The 20,568-nt window shown below is 42.7% G+C and overlaps 1 protein-coding gene across 1 annotated transcript in view; it reads left to right on the top strand.

Annotated features, from left to right (window-relative positions):
- The window catches only part of BRD10 (bromodomain containing 10), a 53,389-nt gene extending 46,524 nt beyond the window's left edge, over positions 1 to 6,865 (top strand). The window contains exons 7-8 of the mRNA XM_009489206.2: positions 824 to 1,011; positions 3,176 to 6,865. Of these exons, the coding sequence (XP_009487481.2) occupies positions 824 to 1,011; positions 3,176 to 6,816 (3,829 nt within the window). The 3' untranslated portion in view covers positions 6,817 to 6,865. The remainder of the gene's footprint in view (positions 1 to 823; positions 1,012 to 3,175) is intronic.
- The last annotated feature ends 13,703 nt before the right edge of the window (positions 6,866 to 20,568 follow it).

The following is a 20,568-nucleotide window of genomic DNA, read 5'->3' as shown; positions in this document are numbered from 1 at the left end:
CAGACTAGAGTCTAGATTCTATTCCACACAAGGTGCTAATTGCTATAATCTATTTATTCATTTGCTAAATAATCCTCCTGGATATTGTGTTGGTTACCATCAGCTGAATCCTGTAGTTCACTGTATTTATACACTAAAATGCTCCCTAGATCTCATCTAAACAATGGTTTAGGAAAAGGGACAATGGAAATATGCAGCAGTTTAGGAGTATCAAGGTAAGTGCATGTGTTTCTGAACAGTGTTCAAATGAGTAAAGCAGCTATATATTTCCATCATATGCACATTCTTTAGTGGAGTGTGAGTCTATGGAAATGACAGTGGTAGCTGTTCTAATGGCCCAGAGATGAGGAAGTTTCTTTAAAGGAGAAAGTTATATTACAGTCCCACAGCTGGGCCAAACGCACAATACATTTAAGAAAAACAAGATTTACTTAATTCTCTAGTTGGGGTTGCCTTCAAAGGAAAGAGTAGACTTGCTGCAGTTAATACTCAAGTCCATACAGGTACATTTGCCACAATCCAAGATGAAGAAAGAAACAGAAGATGGATGCAGTAAGACAGCAGTAGTCATATTTGACTCAGTCTTTTTGCCTGTTGTTAGAGGACTTAATGACATAGAATTCAGTTTTGGTGAGGGAAGGGACATTATTGTCACTTCACATTTTCTGGGTTTTAGAGACTTGCAGACAGAGGTACCCTGAAATTTTTTGAAGGGCACAGGCAATTAATTCTGCACCAACTTTTTGTGTGGCAGCAAATACAAATAAAAAAAATCTTAAAACCAGTGTGGTTCCTTAGTAAAGTTAGTTTTGTTATTTTCAAGGTCTAGATTGAAGAAGGACTATGATGACTTTAAAAGACATCCAGACCATGATAAATTTACCAGAGAATTGTGGAGTAATGATGAAAGTGAAGTTGATTCTGGCAAAGATTCTTTTGCAGTAGTATGCAGTAAATCTTCAGAGTCTGCAGAACATGTGGAAGTTCCCAAAAAAGATCACCCAGACAATGGTAAGCATTTACTAGAATCTGATAGCTTGAACTTGATTCAGGAGCTGAATCAAGTTGATTCAGGAGCTTAATTTTTCCGGCTTTTTACCATAATTACTACTGTGATAATACTGAACTAGCTTGTGATGCCTGTCTGATGGATGTAGACTAGAAGAGGGCACACATGACCAAGATGATTAATGCAAGTTTTTGCCATTTTTGTGCTTAACTATTTCCTTGATAACATAGCAGGCCTGCTCAGAACTTAGATTTACAGTGGGTTGACGTTGGCTGGCTGACAGATGCCCACCCAGCCACTCTTGTCACTCCCCTTCCTTAACAGGACAGAGAGAGAGAAAAAGATGCGAAAGCTCATGGGTCAAGATACAGACAGAGAGATCACTCACCAATTACTGTCACAGGCAAAACAGACTCACTTGGGGAAGATTGATTTGTTGCCAATTAAAAATAAAGTAGGATGGTGAGAAACAAAGACCAAAACTAAAACACCTTCCCCCCCTCCCCATCTCCACCTTCTTCTGAGGCTCAACTTCATTCCCAATTCTTCTACCTCCTCCCCTGTCAAGTGGCACAGGCAGGGTAGAGGTTGGGGGTTGAGGTCAGTTCATAACACTTTGTCTCTGCTGCTCCTTTCTCACATTTTTGCCCTGTTCCAGTGTGGGGCCCCTCCCATGTGATACAGTCCTTCTCAGACTGCTCCAGCATGGGTCCTCTCCACAGGCTGGAGTCCTTCAGGATAAGACTGCTTCAGTGTTGGTCGTCATAAGCCACAGTTCCTGTCAGGAGCCTGCTCCAGTATGGGCTCTCCATGGACTGCAGCTTCCTTCAGGGCATATTCACCTGCTGTGGAATGGGGTCCTCAAGAGGCTGCAGTGTGGATACCTGCTTTACCATGATCTTCATGGGTTGCAGGGGAATCCATTCCAGTGCCTGGAGCACCTCTTTCCCCTTCTTCACTGACCTTAATGTCTACAGGGTTGTTTCTCCTATATTTTTTCCTCACTCCTCTCTGTCACACTCTCCTGTAGAATTTTCCATTGAGGCATCACCAGCTTGGCTGACAGGCTCAGCCATGTCCTGCAGTGGATCTGTTTTGGAGCCAGCTATGTCTGACACAGGGCAGCTCCTGGCCTCTCCTCACAGAGGACCCCTTGCAGCCCTGCACTGCCAAAACTTTACCAAAACCTCAATGCATGGCCCCCCTGTCCGTCTGGCACTCCTGCCTGCATCCTGGGCCTTCCTGTCTGCTTCATGTGTCCCCTGCTTGCTGGCTAGTCCAGCTTGATGCTCAGTATGAAATGTGGCACTCTCACCCTTGTCCCAGAGGCACCCCACACTCACAAGTCCACCTGATAACACCAGCCCAGACTCCAGGCCCCCCTGCTCACTGGCTAGTCTGGCTTGAAGTTTGCCAGTGAATACACACACACTGCCCCCATGCACACTGGATTTGGGGAAGATACAGACGCTGACCCCTCAGCAGCCAGCATAAGCACACAGGCTGTGACCTCCTGCTTTGTCCTCATGGCTCCCCCTTCCTCTGCACATCCCTTCATGGGTTTGTATAGCTCTACTGATTCCCTCACCCCTCCCAGCCCAGTGTCCAGGATCTCCCCAGGTTTACAATCATATCAGTTGCAAAGTCTGGGTTGATCTTCCTGGAAGGGGCACCTGCAGCTTCTTCATAGCCCATCAGTTGTTGTGACTGGTGAGGTTCTTCCTTGTCATTGTCTCCATGTTTGTTTTTGTTAGATCTGTGTCTCTTTTTTTTTTTTTCTGGCTTTTCCCTTTTTTCCTCTGTTTCCTAATTAACCAGGTCCTTGATGAGATAACCTTGCTGGAATAAATATTCTTACACTCTCACATGTTTTCATCAATTAATGTGAATCACCAGGTTTGGTTTTCCTCACTGTCTCCCATGCTGGTCAGGTTTGATCCCTGTATGTTCTTGTTTATGACCTCCTCCTCCTCCTTTCCTCTTTACCCCTTATCTGCATTGAAAAAGGTCCTTGACCATATGCCCTTAAAGAAGCAGACATTCTCCTTCCACATATCCTTACACTTCCAAACTAGCATTTTGCCTTTAGCTAGATATTGTAAAATTGTTATATAGAGGTACCCATTGCAAATGTGTAAAATGGTTTCTGTTTTAATATCCTTGCAGATGAGATGAAACTATTAGAGATGAGTTTACCTGCAGGAAAAAACAGAATTCTGAAAAAAGAATCAACTTATAAAGAAATACAGAAGACGCTGCCCAAATGTGTTAAACGACAGTCCAAGCAAAATAGTTGTCTGGATCAAAGCACTAATGAGCTTTCACCAAGGAAGAAAGCTAAGCTGAGCACTAATGAGGCTGTGGTCCAGAGTTCAGAAAGTAGCCTGGAACCAGACAGTTGTTTGACTGAGCTGAAACAATTTGAAGGGTCAACTCCAAAATCATTTTCTGTGACAGATCCTGCAACATCAGTATCAAACTTTCTGAAAGGGACCAAACCCATTCAGGCCTTGCTTGCCAAGAATACTGGGAACAAAGTGACCTTAACAAATCAACTGTCACCTCCCCCAGGCATAAATGTATCTACTTCTGAAAAGCCAGTTTTATCAACTTTGGAATCATCACTGATAAAATCAGCATTGCCCTGCCAGACCAGTTCAAAGCCTCCTTTACAAATGGTGTACAAAATGCCAAATGGCCACTGTGTACCAATAGACTTTCACAGCAGCTCTGTGAAAATTCAAATGCAACCTGTGATTGACCCTAAAACTGGAGAAAAAGTCATGCAACAAGTTCTTATTTTACCGAAGAATTTTCTTATTCAGCAGAAGGAAGGAAAAATTGTGTCCAAGGACATTCAGTCACTACAACAAAAATCATCTGAGCTGCACTGTACAACTTTACCAGAAATATCAAATGTCAGTGTTTCTTTAACACCTGTTCTGGTAACAGGCCCTGCAAATGCTACCACTCAGTCACCTAGTACAATTTTTAACAAGAATATTACCCACTTGTCACAAGTGACTTGTCCCATGAACACTACACAACCATTCCCTGCTGTAACTTCAGCAGGTACCTTATTATCATCAACAATTAAGGTGAGCCAAACTGAAACTGACAAAATCAAGACTATGGTTTCAACTGCGACATTCCCTGTGTCTTTGACTTCACCTACTCTTTCCACAGCTAGCCCATCTTTGATATCAGCAACACCATTAAGTGGGTCTACAAACACTGCTTCGGCCTGTTATAGTCTTGCATCACAGCAGACAACTGACTCCTTTGAAACTAGGCAAGAGCTGAAGACGGTGTGTATAAGAGAATCACAATCCATTCTGGTCACCACGCGAGGTGGAAACACAGGAATTGTTAAAGTGCGAACAAACCCAGACCAGATTTCACCTAGTAGTTTATCTTCTAATTCAGTTTTCACTTACACGCCTCAACTTCAGGCCTTTCTTGTGCCAAAAACCACAGCATTATCAGGCTCTACTCTTCCATCTGTAGCAACAGCCACGTCTGGTCTCCCACATACTGGACAATCATCTCTTTCTGGATTTGCCCCCTCAACAGCTTCTTCTGTTAACATTCCAGCTTTCCCAACTGATTTTACCCAGGCAATGGAGAAGAATATCAAATTCACATTACAGCAGCCTGCTGTTGGGGGCGCTTTGCGTCAAGTAATAGAGAACTCCTGCTATGTGTCCTCTCCGTCTTTATCCTCCATTTCATTAGCTAGCAATTTGATGACAGCAACTCCAAACAGTCCTGTTAGTGTGACTAGCATTGGACAAAATAACACTATCATAACTCCAAATTCTTCTGTACAGCAACAAGATGATACTAAAACAAATCCTGTTACACAATCTGAGTCTAATTCAGCAACAAATGGAGAGTTAAGCAGTGGTACTCCAGTCCAGAAACTTACATTAGTCACTAATCCACCTATTTTATCACCCTGTGGGGCATCAGGAGTCAGTATTATACCCTCTCTGGCATCCACTGGCATTAATGCTCAGAAGTTGGTTTTCATTAACACACAAATTGCCAATGGCCCATCAACCACCAATCTAGTTGCAGAGTCATTGAAACATAGCCTTCCTTCTTCCCTAAGCAAAACCTTTGTTAGTGCCACAGAGCAACCACAGCTGGTTCTGATCCCATCTACAGTAGGAACACCAATAAGAATAAATTCATCACCAACTATTGCTCAAGTAAAAGATGCAAAAATTGGACTAAATATAGGTCAAACCATTGTAAATACTAAAGGCAATGCACAACAGGTTCCACCAGTTAATATATTGCACTCTGCCATTTCCAAGGGAGAACACAAAAAGAGCATAGGCTTGGCACTGTCTTTGACAAGTAGTACTACTCTGGTTCCTGTTCCAAGTTTTGTGAGTCAAAGTGCTGTGTCAGCTAATGAATCTGTATGTGTTGCAACAAAAGCTGAAAAGGTCTGTACAGTAACAGCAGCAAATGCATGTGTAGAATCTGTTTCAGTAACATCAGGTGGGACTTCTTCTGGGACATGGCCCACTGTCTTGATTGGTGGAAATGATCCATCAAGAATAAGGCCAATTCTGGGTAATCGACTGTGTACAACAAATATTGGAAAGACTGTGGGTATATCAACTGTGAAAACGGGACATCTTGCTTCATCTGTGCTGATTTCAACAACACAACCAACAGTATCTCCTCAAAACTTAGCATCTGCTTTGCAATTTCCAGTCATTAGCTTGCCTGGATCTGTAGCTAACCCCCACAAAGTGTTACATACAGTTCCTCAGTTGGCAGCAGTTCCAGCTCCTCCTCCAGTGCCAAAAAGCCAGTTGCCCACACTGCTTCAGTTTCAATCATCAGGAGTTTCAGCTGCTATGCCAAGTAATGCAGGTATTCACAAACCTAAGAGTGTTTTGCCCCCTCCAGCACCAAATACAGGTAAAATCATTAGTTTTCCCAGTTTTTCTTCCCTACAGTGCCAGCAGGTGCCTCACAGTACAGATAAACAAAGTCATGCTTACACTTGTGCTTCTGCTGTTCAGATGTCTGCAGCTTCACCAACTTCAACGATCAAGGCAGGAGGTCAGTTGAATGAACCTTGCATTCAACAGAAAATAGTCATTAACACCTGTATGCCTTTGGCACCTGGAACTCAGATAATGATTAATGGTACTCGTTTTGTTGTTCCACCACAAGGCCTTGGAGCTGGCAGCCATGTTCTTCTTCTCTCTTGTAATATGAAACAGACTCCTCCTTTAAATATTAACCATGGTCAAGAGGCTCAAGGTGTACCAATTGTTAATCCAATAACCTCAAAAATCATGCTAGCACCAAGTAATTCATTAAGTTGGCAAATATCAAAACATCCTTTGAAAAGCTCTACAAAAATTGTGAACTCTTTTGGGTCTGCAGATGCTTTACCCATCGTACATGCAACACCCCAGATATTTAGTACTCCAGCTAGCTCATGTAGTCCACTGTCTGCAGCAACACTGTCCGTGTCTTCAGTGATAAAATCTCCTGTTAATGTTGGAGCTACATCTTCTGTGGTTTCTGCCATTCATCCTCCGAGTTCTCATTTACCAAGCAACACTTCAGTGTTTCACTTAGACACTTCTATCAAAAAACTGTTGGTAAGTCCAGAGGGAGCCATTTTGAATGCTATAAATACTCCAGCATCAAAAGTTTCTTCCCTGTCTTCATCACTGCCTCCTGTTGTTGTGTCCACAAGCAGAAATCCTACCACTGTCGTCCCTGCATCTCAGTCATCTTGCCTTGATAAACCTGACAAAGCTGCATCCTGAATTTACTGCAAATGAGCCACTTTGAAATTTTGGGGCATTCTTGTGACTTTGGAAGTTGTAACTATTGAATATTTTCTTACATCGTTTGAAACAATTTACTCAAAATTACTTAAGAATTCAGTCCTTTCCTGTTTACCTGTGGGGCTTAGGAGGAAGAAAAATGTATTTAGTTTGTCAGAAGTTTTCAGAGAGTTCTTTAGTAAAAAGGTCAGAAACGACCAATGAGTTCATTAAACAATTTAGTTTTGAGAAATCTAGCCTTTTGCACATGTTCCATCTTACAGTATGGACTGTTTGCCAGTGTGTTTATGACAGTATATAGCTCCTTTTTATTTGTCAAATTTATTTTTGGTTTGTTTCTGTAAAAAAAATATTTATGCATTGTAAAAATGCAACCTATGGTATAGAATTGTACATATTCATGAATTCCTAACAATCTGTACTAAACTATATGTACAAAGAACTATGCTGTCTTATTTATGTTTTGTTTACATAATGTATAGTTTTTTAAGTATTTTAGTAACTTTGGACCAGTGTACTGTTTAGCAACAATGCAGAAGAATCTGCATATAATAAATCAAGTTGCTGTACTACTTTGTGTTGGCAATAGTTAAAAAATGTGTATATCTGTTACACCATGGCAGCATACATGTATATACATCTTCCTACTTAATGCAGATGCATCTCAGCTTTTGGAATATATTAGAATGAAGTTATTTAATCTCTTCTGCTCTTTGTGGTTTACATTTCACATGATATGATAGGAGTTGGAAGGAAGGCCATATTGTTGATCTTCCGGATACAGGGTGGGATAACTCATACTTCATCCATTCTTAATAAATGTTTGGTTATATTGCCTAAAATCTTCAGTGATGTGGTAAGGCTAGAAATGGTTTCCCATACACCAGTCTAAGTCACACTGGCTGCTGTTCAGGACTACCATGTTTTGTCATGAAGCTCATAGATCTGTTGAACCCATTGTTCTCTTTTTTACATCCTTGTATACATTACCATGTGTCTGGTAACTTTAACAAGGTCACTCATTAATCTTCTGTCTAGCTATAACAAGCTACCCTGTTTTTTCACCAGTCATGCTTTCTAGATCTGTATTTTTTTCTTTAGCTTTTAATTGGTTGTTCTGGAAGGATGGTGCTAAAACATCACACGGTATTAAAGGAGGCCTTATTGGTGCTTTGAGTGGGAATAATTCACATATTGCATAAACCTTCCCTTTTTATGCAGTGTATTCAATATTTGTTGGCTTGAGTTCAGCTTTTGGTCTGATAAAACCCTTGGGTTATTTTCTGCAGGTCAGCCGAGTTCACCGGTGCCTGCTGCAGTGTTCATGGAAATAGAGAATTTCTTTGGTTTTTGAGACCAAAAGGGTGCCCGTCTAGTAGCTCTTACTTTATGGAAGATGATTTTAGAAATGCTGTTTTAAAATCTGAAGTCATAGTCTCTGTTAGTTGCTTGGAAGATCCAGTCTTAGGTTGAACATCTTTCTATGTGTGGGATTTTGTTGGATTTTTTTAGAAACGAGAAGATTTCAGAAGAACTCGTGAATGTTAGTTGCCTTTTTAATAGCTATGACTTCAAAGGGGGATAAAAGCTTACATATCTGTATTTAGCAGCATTCTTAAACTGGTTTTCATCAAGATGAAGGTTAATCTTTTGCTCCTCATCCTGTCAAGTTTTCTCCTTCTCTTTCCCATTTGCAGTACACAGTTTGGCAGTTTGGATCTTGGGTGGAAGAGTAAGACCACAGCTTACTCCCTCTGTGTTGGCTGCCCTTCATACTGTTCTGAAAAGTAATCTGGTAACTAGTTAACTAGAGTTCTGGGAAAGTGGGAGGAAGAAGGGCTTGTGCCTTCCAATAGCTACCTTCCCTTTCTGCACTAACTAAAAAATTTGAATGGGGAAATTGCCTCTTGCTGGATCGCCAATCTCCATCTTATCTCAGGGCTGGGAAAGATGGAAGCTGTCAGTTTTGGGGTGAGAGAAGGTTTGTTTTTATTTTAGAAGAAGCTACCTGGTACACTTTCCCTACTTCTCATTAAAGGTGTTATGTAATAGATTTTGAAGACACCTAGTAGTAAGTGGTGTCTGCCTGCCAGAGTTTACAAGGCTTTTAAAATCTGACTGCATTTTGCAGTTGAATGCTGCAGGTGACTTTTCCAGCAGAGGAAGGTGGCAGAGAATGGCAGTTTATTCATGGACATTTTACATACACTAAAACCATATATACCAGCAACGCATTTTATTTCCATTTTACTGGTGGAACCTTGGGACTGACCTGCTTGGATTTTTCTCTTCTCTTACAATGTTTTTATTTACTTTTACAAAGTTTTTACGTTTGTGCTAGAGTGAATATCTAGAATCACAGAATGCTTTGGGTTGGAGGGAACCTTCAGAGACCATCTAGCCCAACCCCCCTGCAGTGAGCAGGGACATCTTTTAACTACATCAGGTTGCTCAGAGCCCCGTCCAACCTGACCTGGAATGTTGCCAGGGATGGGGCCTCCACTACCTCTCTGGGCAACCTGTGCCAGTGCTTCACCACCCTCATTGTAAAAATGGCTTCCTTATGTCTAGTCTAAATCTATTCATCTTTAGTTTAAATCTGTTATTCCTTGTCCTGTCACAACAGGCCTTGCTAAAAAGATTGTCAGCAGCTTTCCTATAGGCCCCCTTTAAGTACTGAAATGCCGCAATAAGGTCTCCCCGCAGCCTTCCCTCCTCCAGGCTGAACAACCCCAACTCTCTCAGCCTGTCCTCGCAGGAGAGGTGCTCCAGCCCTTGGATCATTTTGGTGGCCCTCCTCTGGACCTGCTCCAGCAGGTCCATGTCCTTCTTGTGCTGAGGGCCCCAGAGCTTGACGCAGCACTCCAGGTGAGGTCTCACCAGCACAGAGTAGAGGGGCAGAATCACCTCCCTCGACCTGCTGGCCACGCTTCTTTTCCTGCAGCCGAGGATACGGTTGGCTTTCTGGGCTGCAAGTGCACATTGCTGGCTCATGTCCAGCTTTTCATCCACCAGTACCCCCAAGTCCTTCTCCACAGGGCTGCTCTCAATCTCTTCATCCCCCAGCGTGTACTGATACCAGGGGTTGCCCCGTCCCAGGTGCAGGACCTTGCACTTGGCCTTGTTGAACCTCATGAGGTTCACACAGGCCCACCTCTCCAGCTTGTCCAGGTCCCTCTGGATGACATCTTGTCCTCCTGGCATGTCAGCTGCACCACTCAGCTTGGTGTCATCTGCAAACTTGCTGAGGGTGCACTCGATCCCACTGGCTATGTCATTGATGAAGATGTTAAATAGCACCGGTCCCAGTACAGACCCCTGAGGGACTCCGCTTGTCACCAGTCTCCCTGTGGACATCAAGCCATTGACCACTACGCTCTGGATGCGACCATCCAGCCAATTCCTTACCCACCGAACAGTCCACCCATCCAACCCATATCTCTCCAATTTAGAGAGAAGGATGTTGTGGGGGACTGTGTCCAAGGCTTTACAGAAGTTCAAATAGATGACATCCATTGCTTTTCCCTTGCGCACTGATGCAGTCACTCCTTCATAGAAAGCCACTGTGTTGGTCAGGCAGGACTTGCCCTTGGTGAATCCGTGCTGGCTGTCTCCAATCACCTCCCTGTCCTCCATGTGCTTGAGCATAGCTTCTAGGAGGATCTGTTCCATGATCTTCCCAGGCACAGAGGTGAGGCTGACAGGTCAGTAGTTCCCAGGGTCCTCCTTTCTTCCCTTTTAAAAAATGAGCACAATATTCCCTTTCCTCCAGTCAGCAGGGACTTCACCTGACTGCCATGACTTTTCAAGTATCATGGAGAGTGGCTTGGCAACTACATCAGCCAATTCCCTCAGGACTCTGGGATGCATCTCATCAGGTCCCACAGACTTATGTACATTCAGGTTCTTTAGGTGGTCTCGAACCTGATCTTCCCTTACAGTGGGAGGGGCTTTACCCCCCTGGTCCCCATCTTGTGGTCCATTGACTCAGGAGAGACGAGGAGAGAGGTTGCTGGTGAAGACCGAGGCAAAGAACTTGTTGAGTACCTCCACTTTCTCTTCATCTGTCGATATGTCTGTTGATACATATCTACATTGTTTGGAAGCTTAAGACTAGGTTCTACTGTTGCAGGTGGCCTGGATGGAGAAAAAAGTCTTGCATGACATTTTTCTGTGTGCTAATGTAGTAGAAAGATTTATGCTATAATTAATTCTATAAAGAGAAAAGTTAGAAAAGCTTAATTGAGGAACTCAGAACTCAAGCTACTTAGCTGAATGATTTATTAGAAATTTTCTGAATTAGTACAATAGTATTTTATAATTGATAATTTTATAATTTGGCAAGCAAAAACTTTACAACCTGCAAAGTTTGATTCAGTTTTATTAGAATTTTCATGGACTTGTTCTCTACTGGACACATGTTCAGATTCCAAATCCTACTGGAGAAAGGCTTGAGACTGCTATGTAATGGGTTTGCATGATTCATTATTTTGTAAAAACAAATTTTAGTAATTTTTGTGAATAAAATTCCTGTTCCCATCACTCCTCTCTGATAATATAAATGTCAGTCAGAGTAAGACTTTCTTTCAAATGAAAGTAAATAGCCATTGACAATTTGCTACCTATCTTTTTTTCTCTGTACCAAATACATAGTGCTACCTATAGCACAAAAAGAATTTAAAAAAGTAGATTATATTCACAGATGCAATGAAAAAGCAGAACTACCTGCATCTTTACTTGAGGTTAAAAAGACATTTAATTACACGTATAAACAGATATATATACAAATCCATCCTTGAAGAAAACATGTTCAACTTTTCAGAGCTTGTGAAATGCCTTGCTTTTAGACCCCTTCAGATATTATATACAGATATTCAGATGCTACATTATATACAAAACTTTGGGTTTATTAATGGCTTTCAACATTTTGGGTGATACCTTTGATATTTGCCTAAATGGACATAGTCTGCACAACAATTTTGCTTTGCTTTGAGTAGAAAATTACATTCATTTTGCCTCACTGTTCAAATCCGTGTGTGTGTGCTATTGTTTCCTAGGGATTCTGCCTCTACCATACTAGAGGCAATTAAATTTCACAAGTATTAGGAGTCATAGCATACCTGTTCAAACCAAGTGTGTTACTGTCAAGTCACTCTGATTCCACTGTGTGACGTAGTGAAGAGCTAAATGCAAAGAGTGAAGCAAAAATTCTGATAAGTGAAGAGAAACTTACTTCTCTCATATAAGTAGGTCAGAAAATTACTAAAAGCTGGCATTTGAAAGGAGTCCATAGCCTCATCACAAAGTTTGTTTCATAGCTGGGTTTGCTTATATTTTGTGGTAGTGCAGAATTTTAGTAGCCCAAATTGATTTAAAAGTAAATTAGCATTTTTATTAAAGCATGAATGTTTGTTATGATGAGGCTGTTTCCTTTAAAAAGAACACCAGGAGGTACCCACAGAGACTTAAATTCATGTAGCCTGTTCTTTGTAAGCTGAGTTTACTGACACAAAATAAGATTAGTAATGCTGTATCAGACTAAAGGTCCATCTATCCTAGCATCATGTCTCTTGGAGCAGTCAACAGTAGCAGTCCAGAAGAGCATAATAACAGGCCTGAACACTCTTCTAGTATCCACTAATCTGTAAACCAGAGTCTTCATCAGACAGCTGTAATTTTTGTTCCATTTAATAACCCTTAGTGTATTTTTCTTGGTGAAATTGACCAATCCTTTCCAGAATTCTTCTTAAACACATGTAAACTATTACCATCCACAGCATCCTGTGGTAAAGAGTTTTTTATACCATGTGTAAATAAATCTCCTGTTTGTTTATGAACCTGGCACCTGCTAGTTTCATTTGATGCAAATAGTATTTTTATTGTAAGATACAATAAGCCTTTGCTCTTTATTTCATTTTTCCATGTGGCCTATGTAGACCTTTGCCATGTTGGTTGTCTCTTTTCTAGAATAAAGAGACATAGTCAATTCTTATAATGGAAGTAATTAGTTACTGCCATTGCTGTGTATGTTTTTCAGTTTTGCTATACCCTTGAGATGTGGGATCAGAATAGTGCATGTTCTAAAAGCACTATGAATCTATCCAGCAGTGTGATGATGATTTTTCTGTCATAAGAATTTCAAATTTTGGTGGTGGGTTTCTGACTATTATTAGCCTTGTACTAACTTTTTCATAGAAATATCAATTGTAAAACAAATACACAGCAGTGTCAAAATAATTCAATTCATCCTATAAGACTATACCACTTGCAGAATATCAAGGCTGTAAAGACATGATCTTTAAACCAGACTATTGAAACCAGTGCAAGTCTGGCACTCTGTACTTTCTCTGTACAGTTCCTACTTCTGTTTGTTTTAGCTCTCTTGAAAATGTAGAGGGACAAACTGCTGTACTGATTTTGAACATGATGATTTTTTAACTCATTATTTTTGTGGGTAGGATACAAGCTTAAGTCTGTATAAAGGTGCATGATCATTTTATACACATTGGCACCCAAATAAAGTTTTATTTTTGAGTTGTTTAAGAGGCCACTTTTGCAAATGTGACACAGATTATGTTCTATTTTAAGTATTTTCCTTGAAACTACAGTGGCATAAAACAAACTTTAAGATCTTGATAAACATGTCCTTTCTTCTTTTCCCCAAATACTGAATTTGCTGATCGATAGTCATACCTGGATGTCTGGCATAAACTTGGAAACCATGATACTTTGTTGTTTCATATATCATTGGTCCAGAAGTTCTGCAGGAAGTTGGTGTTCTTACAATATCTTTTTTTTCAATCTCAGCTGAACTAAACACATTAAATGGAAATGGTATGTAAAAGCAAAGTAAAGGAAATTTAATTAATTGTTATAATATTTCTTGAAATTAAGTTTATTACACAGAAAGTGTATTAAAATGTGCATAAATATGATTTTCCACCTTTGCAGATGAAGACAATGAAGTACAGAGTTCTCATAGCAACGTGGAAGAACTGGGAACAGGATCCTTGGTCCCCTGGCTCCTCTTGCAGCATCCCATCCATAACTAAAGGTTAGACAACTAGATTACTGCTTTATTTTCCTGTATTTTTGCTTTTTACAAGGAAGAAAAATTAATTAGAAAGTGAAATTTTTTTCAAGAATGTGAGTGGCACTGACAGCATTTCTACAGTTCAGCTACATGTTATGCCCTCAAAATAATGGTTCTTGCCTGTAGAGTGCTTTTCTGCAAGGTGGTAGAAGAACCTTTGATAGACAAACACAAGAATCATAGAATCATAGAATCGTTTAGGTTGGAAAAGACCTTTAAGATCATCCAGTCCAACCATTAACCCACACTACCAAGTCTACTCTAAGCCAATCAAGGGTAGACTAGACTAAACCATGTCCCGAAGTGCCACATCTACCCGTTTTTTAAACACTTCCAGGGATGGGGACTCCACCACCTCTCTGGGCAGCCTGTTCCAATTCTTGACCCCCTTTCCATGAAGAAATTTTTCCTAATTTCCAACCTAAACCAAGAAGTGGGGGAAGCCTGTCCTGAAGTGTTTCCTCCTCCTGTGGCCTAAGGAATTGATGCAGAAACATAACCTTTTGTAAAAAAACAGCCCATATTTGAAAAGGAGTTTCTTACTGTGGCACATGGAATACAAGTGATACGGCTGGTACATGAGCCAGCCCATGTATGAGCTGCACCTTGGACTGCGCATTTATCTCAACTGTAGTGGCCAGTAGAGAATGCTTAGTGGAAAGAACAAGAAATAGATCAAGTATGAGTTAATTTTCCCCAGTATATATACACAGCCTCCAACATTAATTCCAGGAGAATTCAATTCATAGAATCATAGAATGCTTTGGGTTGGAAGGGACCTTGAGAGATCATCTAGCCCAACTCCCCTGCAGTGAGCAGGGATTGAACCCGTGACCTTGGCATTGTGTGAACTCAGCCTGGAGTTGTCTGTGACATGAAAGAATAGATTTTGCAGCCAAAGAATCAGGTACTGGAAAAAGATCAGCAGTAATTCAGAGGAGCAGAGCAGAAAAAACAATGGACATAAAAGCATAAAATTGCTTCTCCAGTTTAAGAAGTGGTAGGAGAGCTGCATGAATCCTGCTGAAAAGCAGAAGTTTTGAACAAGGAATTGACTGTGAAATATTGTTGTCCTTCCTATTGGTGAGGCCAAATACCAAGAGGTGAAAAGCCTGTGGACTGCATATCCTGGGGCTTACAAATGTAAGAAAGACAGGCTGCTTAAATCTGTGTTGAGACCAAAAATGTTCAGGAAGAGATTTCTGGAGATACAGAAATAGAAGTAATTTATTACAAGGTAGGCATCTGATACCTTTAAATCTTTGCAAGGATGCCTCTACAGGAGATTAATGTTCAGGGAATATTCTCAGTTACCATATGATTTTATTGTTTTACTGCAATTTCTGAAGCAGTTCCAAGATTTTTCTGAATAAGGTTACCAGAGGACAAGCCTGAAGTTCCTCTTGCACACAACTGCAGACAGCAAATCTAGCACTGAACAGTGTCTAAAAGGGGCAGCTGTTTTGCTCTGGAGTGTCAGTAAAGAGTTACTTGGGGTGTAACTGATGGTATGCCGAAACAGAAATCAATTACTTCTGCCAAGATAAATAGGAATGGACAAACTGATAGAAATTGAAAGAATAAACATTTTTCTTAGAAAAGACTCTTCAACAAAAATGAGTCAGTCCTTTTCCCTAACAGCTACAAGAATGCAGATAATGCTAAGGTAAATTAAAAAAGAAATGGGAAGAATGAAGGCTGCTTTTCTGTGTAAGCAGGGAATATAGTGAATGTGCAGCAGAGTAGTCTGTTTCTCCCATCCAGAAATGGAAGCTAGTAGAGTTGAAAAGGCTTTACAAAATTAGTATTGAAAGACTGAAGTATTAGGCCATCACTCTTTTTCTCATACTGATTTGTACTCAACATGTGTGGTGTACCTCTCGGGGAAGGAGCACATAAAGCATGTTGTCCAAACATGTAATTGGGGCTATACTAAAATGGTTTGGAAAAGTGAAGGCACATCTGCTCTTCCACGTGGGTGGTGATGAAGTTGCAGTGCACAGCCCAAGGGTGATTAAAAGAGACTTCAGGGCCTTGGGACGCTTAGTGAGGGAATTGGGGGCACAGGTCATCTTTTCCTCCCTCCTTCCAGTTGTGGGAGGTGACATTGATAGGAACAGGCGGATCCAATCTCTTAACACATGGCTCCGTGGCTGGTGCCACCGTCACAACTTTGGGTTCTTCAACAATGGGACAGCCTACATGGCACCAGCCTTGCTGGCGACAAATGGGAGCCACCTTTCTCAAAGGGGAAAGAGGGTCTTCGCTCAGGAGCTTGTGGGGCTCATTGACAGGGCTTTAAACTAGATGTGAAGGGGAAGGGGGAACGTACCAGCCTTGCCTGTGACAAGCTGTGGGATGATACACAGTGGTTAGGGGGACAGGGTGCTACTGTGAGCCCTCAACCTATTGCACAGAGGCATGATGGGGACACCACAGCACAGTTGATGTCTGGCAGAGATGAGCTGGGGGCTCCTGAGATAGTTAGAGCTCACAAGGAAACCTTCGTGAAACATCCCAAGGGAAACAAGGGATGTTCCACTAAGAAGGTGACATGGCCAACAGCCCAGATGAAATGCCTCTACACGAATGCACACAGCATGGCAAACAAACAAGAGGAGCTGGAAGCTGCTGTGCTACTAGACAGCTATGACCTGATTGCCATAACCAAAACCTGGTGGGATGAATCCCACGACTGGAATGTGGCTATTGATGGCTACAGGCTGTTCAGAAGGGACAGGCAAGGAAGGAGGGGCGGAGGTGTTGCCCTCTACGTAAAGAAATCAATACAGTGTGAAGAGCTGTCCCTGAAGAACAGCCACGAGCAGGTCGAAAGCTTATGGGTAAGAGTCGGAGACAGAGGCAACAAAGGGAACCTTGTGGTTGGTGTCTACTACAGGCCGCCTGATCAAGAGGAGCCTGCTGACGAAGTCTTCTTCCTCCAGCTCCGGGAGGCTTCATGCTTGCAGACTCTCGTCCTGCTGGGGGACTTCAACCACCCCGACATTTGCTGGAAAAGCAACACGGCGAGCTGTAGGCAATCCAGGAGATTCTTGGAATGCATAGACGACAACTTCCTAAGCCAGGTAATAGACACACCTACCCGAGGGGACGCGATAGTGGATCTGATGGTCACCAATGCAAGCAAGCTCATCGGTGATGTCAATACTGGAGGCAGCTTGGGCTGCAGTGATCATGCATTGGTGGAGTTCACGCTCCTGAGGGACATGGGAAAAGCGAGGAGTACAGTCAGGACCCTAAATTTTAGGAAAGCAAACTTCCAGCTCTACAAGGAGTTAGTCAGAAAGACCCTCTGGGAGACGGTCCTCAGGGACAGGGGAACGGAACAGAGCTGGCAGATCTTTAAGGACACCTTCCATAGAGCACAAGAGCTATCAGTCCCGAAGTGTAAAAAATCAGGCAAGGAAGGGAAGAGACCAGCATGGCTGAGTCGAGACATGCTGGTCAAACTAAATGGCATGAAGGAGATGCACAGGCAGTGGAAGCAGGGACAGGTGTCCTGGGGGGAATACAGGGAAACGGCATGGTTGTGTAGGGAGGAGGTCAGGAAGGCCAAGGTGAGGATGGAGCTGAATTTGGCAAGGGACGTAAAGAATAACAAGAAGGGCTTCTACAGGTATATCAACCAGAAAAGGAAGGTTAAAGAAAGTGTACCCCCCTTGATGAACAAGAAAGGTGAACGTGTATCAACGGACGAGGAGAAGGCTGAGGTACTCAACAACTTCTTTGCCTTGGTCTTCACCGGCAACCTCTCTCTTCACCCCTCCCGAATCGATGGACCAAAAGATGGGGAGCAGGGGGGTAAAGCCCCTCCCACTGTAAGGGAAGATCAGGTTCGAGACCACCTAAAGAACCTCAATATACACAAGTCTATGGGACCTGATGAGATGCATCCCAGAGTCCTGAGGGAATTGGCTGATGTAGTTGCCAAGCCACTCTCCATGATACTTGAAAAGTCATGGCAGTCAGGTGAAGTCCCTGCTGACTGGAGGAAAGGGAATATTGTGCTCATTTTTTAAAAGGGAAGAAAGGAGGACCCTGGGAACTATCAACCTGTCAGCCTCACCTCTGTGCCTGGGAAGATCATGGAACAGATCCTCCTAGAAGCTATGCTCAAGCACATGGAGGACAGGGAGGTGATTGGAGACAGCCAGCACGGATTCACCAAGGGCAAGTCCTGCCTGACCAACACAGTGGCTTTCTATGAAGGAGTGACTGCATCAGTGCGCAAGGGAAAAGCAATGGATGTCATCTATTTGAACTTCTGTAAAGCCTTGGACATAGTCCCCCACAACATCCTTCTCTCTAAATTGGAGAGATATGGGTTGGATGGGTGGACTGTTCGGTGGGTAAGGAATTGGCTGGATGGTCGCATCCAGAGCGTAGTGGTCAATGGCTTGATGTCCACAGGGAGACTGGTGACAAGCGGAGTCTCTCAGGGGTCTGTACTGGGACCGGTGCTGTTTAATATCATCATCAATGACATAGCCAGTGGGATCGAGTGCACCCTCAGCAAGTTTGCAGATGACACCAAGCTGAGTGGTGCAGCTGACATGCCAGGAGGACAAGATGTCATCCAGAGGGACCTGGACAAGCTGGAGAGGTGGGCCTGTGTGAACCTCATGAGGTTCAACAAGGCCAAGTGCAAGGTCCTGCACCTGGGACGGGGCAACCCCTGGTATCAGTACAAGTTGGGGGATGAAGAGATTGAGAGCAGCCCTGTGGAGAAGGACTTGGGGGTACTGGTGGATGAAAAGCTGGACATGAGCCAGCAATGTGCACTTGCAGCCCAGAAAGCCAACCGTATCCTCGGCTGCAGGAAAAGAAGCGTGGCCAGCAGGTCGAGGGAGGTGATTCTGCCCCTCTACTCTGTGCTGGTGAGACCTCACCTGGAGTGCTGCGTCAAGCTCTGGGGCCCTCAGCACAAGAAGGACATGGACCTGCTGGAGCAGGTCCAGAGGAGGGCCACCAAAATGATCCAAGGGCTGGAGCACCTCTCCTGCGAGGACAGGCTGAGAGAGTTGGGGTTGTTCAGCCTGGAGGAGGGAAGGCTGCGGGGAGACCTTATTGCGGCATTTCAGTACTTAAAGGGGGCCTATAGGAAAGCTGCTGACAATCTTTTTAGCAAGGCCTGTTGTGACAGGACAAGGAATAACGGATTTAAACTAAAGAATAGATTTAGACTAGACATTAGAAATTTTTTACAATGAGGGTGGTGAAGCACTGGAACAGGTTGCCCAGAGAGGTGGTAGAGGCCCCATCCCTGGCAACATTCCAGGTCAGGTTGGACGGGGCTCTGAGCAACCTGATCTGGTTAAAGCTGTCCCTGCTCACTGCAGGGGGGTTGGGCTCGATGACCTCTAAAGGTCCCTTCCAACCCAAAGCATTCTATGATTCTATGATTCTATGATCTGCTGCTCAAGCATTGTTCACATTTTGGCCCATGTGAGTCCAGCAAGAGTGGAGTTTAGCACTATCACATGGCAAGACTTTTCTGGGGGAACTAGAGAAGGCAATAACTGTGGCTTGTGGCTTATAGCTTAGGTGTCAGTAGTGTTGTCACAGTGGATTCTATGTTCTGCCCTTTTTTTCCTGGTAAAATAGAGCCCAGTAGTCTCTGTTTCTCTTTTGATGAGTAAATTTGAGAGATGATTGAGGGTGGATGAGGATGAGATGGACAAGGGTCTGTCTTTCATATTCCCATGACCACAAGGCATTTAGGAACACTGCTACCCCAAAACATGTGGTCTTTTGCATTGGCCCAAGAGTAGAACCTGTGTGGACGAAATGTCTTGAAGAGCTAGATTTTTGCAAAAAGGGAAGTGATAGTTCTTTCTGCTTATTAGAAACCAAGCTGCCTTTGAGCCAAGGATTTTCTGGTGAAAGGAAGTAAGGTGAAAATCACAGGATTGTGTCAGGATGAAGAATACAGAGGGTCTGTTCCAAAAAGTGCACAAGGGCTGTTTTTCAGCTGTCAGCATGTATGGGATGTGTAGATAGTAGCAGTAGATAGCTTTTTTAACTTTACACTGCTGCTAGTTTACCTTTATTACTATACGTAAAGTTCAGTGCAGATGTGTTGCCAAAAGACAACACTGGTAACTTGCAAGCACTTTTCAGATCTAATGGGCAACAAAATACATTTAGTGAAATGGTGTGAACACACAACGGTCTTTCAGTTTTGTTGCACAGTTTATTATGCAGTCAACAGAAAAATACAACTTAATAAATGCTACTTCTCCAAAGCACAGAGGAACTCATTAACCTTTTCCTTTATATAAGAAGTGAAAATAAGCTTGCTTTTGAAGGCAAGAAAATGTGCTCTTTGTACATACAAATGTAAATATATACACCAACAAAGTAATGGATAATTTACCAATATTAGTCATAAACATGAATCAAAATATGATGACAATATTTTATTTAACTGAAGAATTACAAGCATTATAGTTAATACTAATACAGTTCTTGAGGCCAAGATAATCTATCTACATCCCCAGCTGCAGCAAGTATTAAGCCAACAGAGATCACTGAGGTGGACATGACTGGATTGTCCTGGCAACCAGCTGCATATGCCAGTCCTGTTACACTGGACTGGTGAGACTCTAAGAAACCAA

This window comes from Pelecanus crispus, chromosome Z (assembly GCF_030463565.1).
Source record: "Pelecanus crispus isolate bPelCri1 chromosome Z, bPelCri1.pri, whole genome shotgun sequence".
Lineage (NCBI taxonomy): Eukaryota > Metazoa > Chordata > Aves > Pelecaniformes > Pelecanidae > Pelecanus > Pelecanus crispus.
This window is presented reverse-complemented; position numbering and strand designations above follow the sequence as displayed.